Source organism: Fukomys damarensis, unplaced genomic scaffold (assembly GCF_012274545.1).
Source record: "Fukomys damarensis isolate Sample0158 unplaced genomic scaffold, DMR_v1.0_HiC HiC_scaffold_3, whole genome shotgun sequence".
In the NCBI taxonomy this organism is placed as follows: Eukaryota; Metazoa; Chordata; class Mammalia; order Rodentia; family Bathyergidae; genus Fukomys; species Fukomys damarensis.
Window position 1 is genome coordinate 39,385,485 of NW_022900915.1, and position 1,863 is coordinate 39,387,347.

Genomic DNA, 1,863 nt, shown 5'->3' on the forward strand with positions numbered 1-1,863 from the left:
CCCACCAAACTGACACTCCACACTGACTGCCACTGGGAAACATGTAGACCTTGAGGTGATGGAACTGTTGTGCGTCTTAACTATGCTTGTAGAAATGTGAGTGATAAACTGTACAGGACCCAATGGGCAGACATATATGTACTCTCTCTCTCTCTCTCTCTATATATATATATATATTTGATAGTATTATATAGATACATAATATTTCAGAGGCTGTTTTATTCCTAGATATTTTATAGTTTCTGTTCCAGTATCAGGTTATTTATAGTTGCTTAATTACAGAAAGAAGAGGAAAGGCTATGAAGATGATGATTATGTAGCAAAGAAACCCAAACATGAAGAGGTATGTTAATGCCAAACGTGAAGTTAACATCATTTTTCTTAACACATTCTCGATTTATTGTTCCAGAGCATGACAATGATTTGAATTTTTTAGTTTTGCATATGTATTAAAGCAATTTTTCTTGCTTCTGTTTTAACCTGTTCTGAAGCAGTGTAATAGTTACTTGATGAAGGATCTTTCCTGTATTCATAGAACAGAGCAAGGAGTCATACACATGCCTAATTTTTGCTTTTTATTTTCCAAGAATTCTTCCTTTGACCCCTTTCTTTAAAATTATACCTAGCAACTCAGGTAAAATGGTAATCGGTGGCAGGTTGCAGCCATAATCTTTAGTGCTAATTGGAGGAGTCTAGTGAAACTGCCGTACAAGTGAAAGATCATTGCCCTGGTTTTCTGATCTCTTTAGTTCTGTTATCAGCAGAAGTAAAGGGAGACTGTTTTCCCAAAAGGGGCAGAGTGGTAGATTACACTGGCTATGCTTCTGTGTTTTCCTAACCATGTTTTTTTCTTTTTAGGAAGAATGGACTGATGACGACCTGGTAGACTCTCTCTAAAGTTTGAAGTTGATATATCAGTTTTAAGTAATTAGCAGAAATAGCAAATGTATCTGGCATTTAACGTTAAAAACTAACATATTACTTTTCTATTTTACTTTTATCCTTTCTGTTATTTCATTTTTATCCTTTCATGATAGCTGTATGTAAAACATCTTCAGAATAAGCCAGTGTGGCACCTAGTTGTCCCCGCTGCCAGATGAAAAAGTGACAAGGAAACATGCTTTGCTCCATAGACATCTTTACAAGTGGCCTTTCCAGTGCTGTCCTTATATATATGTAGCTGTTTTTGCATTACTGCTGAACTGTTTGGTGCAGTACAACTGTACTTGGTTCTGAAAGGTAATCACTCAGGGTACTGATTTTTGTTTTCACTTATTTACTGGAAAACATTTCTAGATGGATTTTTAAAAACTCAGATGTGTAATTGTGAGTTGTCTAAATAAAAATCTTTAGTTGATGTAATGAAATTATATATTGTTTTAGAATTAGCTTACTACATCACTTGTACATGAATTCATATAAATAGGTATTATAGTTACTAGGAATTTTACAAATGAAATATATACAAGGAATTTAATTCAAGTTGAAATGAATTAATATAAAAACCAAATACAGCACCAAGTTACTTAGCTGTGAACCAGGGCTGCCTCTGCTCCCTCTGTGACCTTGGTAAGTTAGCCTCTGTGTGCCAGGTTTCCCAAGTTCAAGAGGGGACAGTGATGATGCCCACTCCTCACAGAGTAGTTCAGAACAGAGCCTTCACCGGCTGATCAATATATACATCAGTGACATATTAACAGCCGGACACACACTACCTGTTACATACAGCTAGAACCAGACTCTGAATGTGTTTTATGAGGCATTTTTTTGTGGAAAACTGACTTGAAATTGTGGGAAACTCAGCTGCTCTTGATCTAATTAAATTGTGCAAATACACACACACACACACACACACACACACAC

The 1,863-nt window shown here is 35.9% G+C and overlaps 1 protein-coding gene across 1 annotated transcript in view; it reads left to right on the forward strand.

Moving 5' to 3' along the window:
- Ccnh (cyclin H) overlaps window positions 1-1,303 on the forward strand; it is a 17,791-nt gene extending 16,488 nt beyond the window's left edge. The window contains exons 8-9 of the mRNA XM_010637159.3: window positions 283-343; window positions 859-1,303. Coding sequence (XP_010635461.1) covers window positions 283-343; window positions 859-897 — 100 coding nt within the window. The 3' untranslated portion in view covers window positions 898-1,303. The remainder of the gene's footprint in view (window positions 1-282; window positions 344-858) is intronic.
- The last annotated feature ends 560 nt before the right edge of the window (window positions 1,304-1,863 follow it).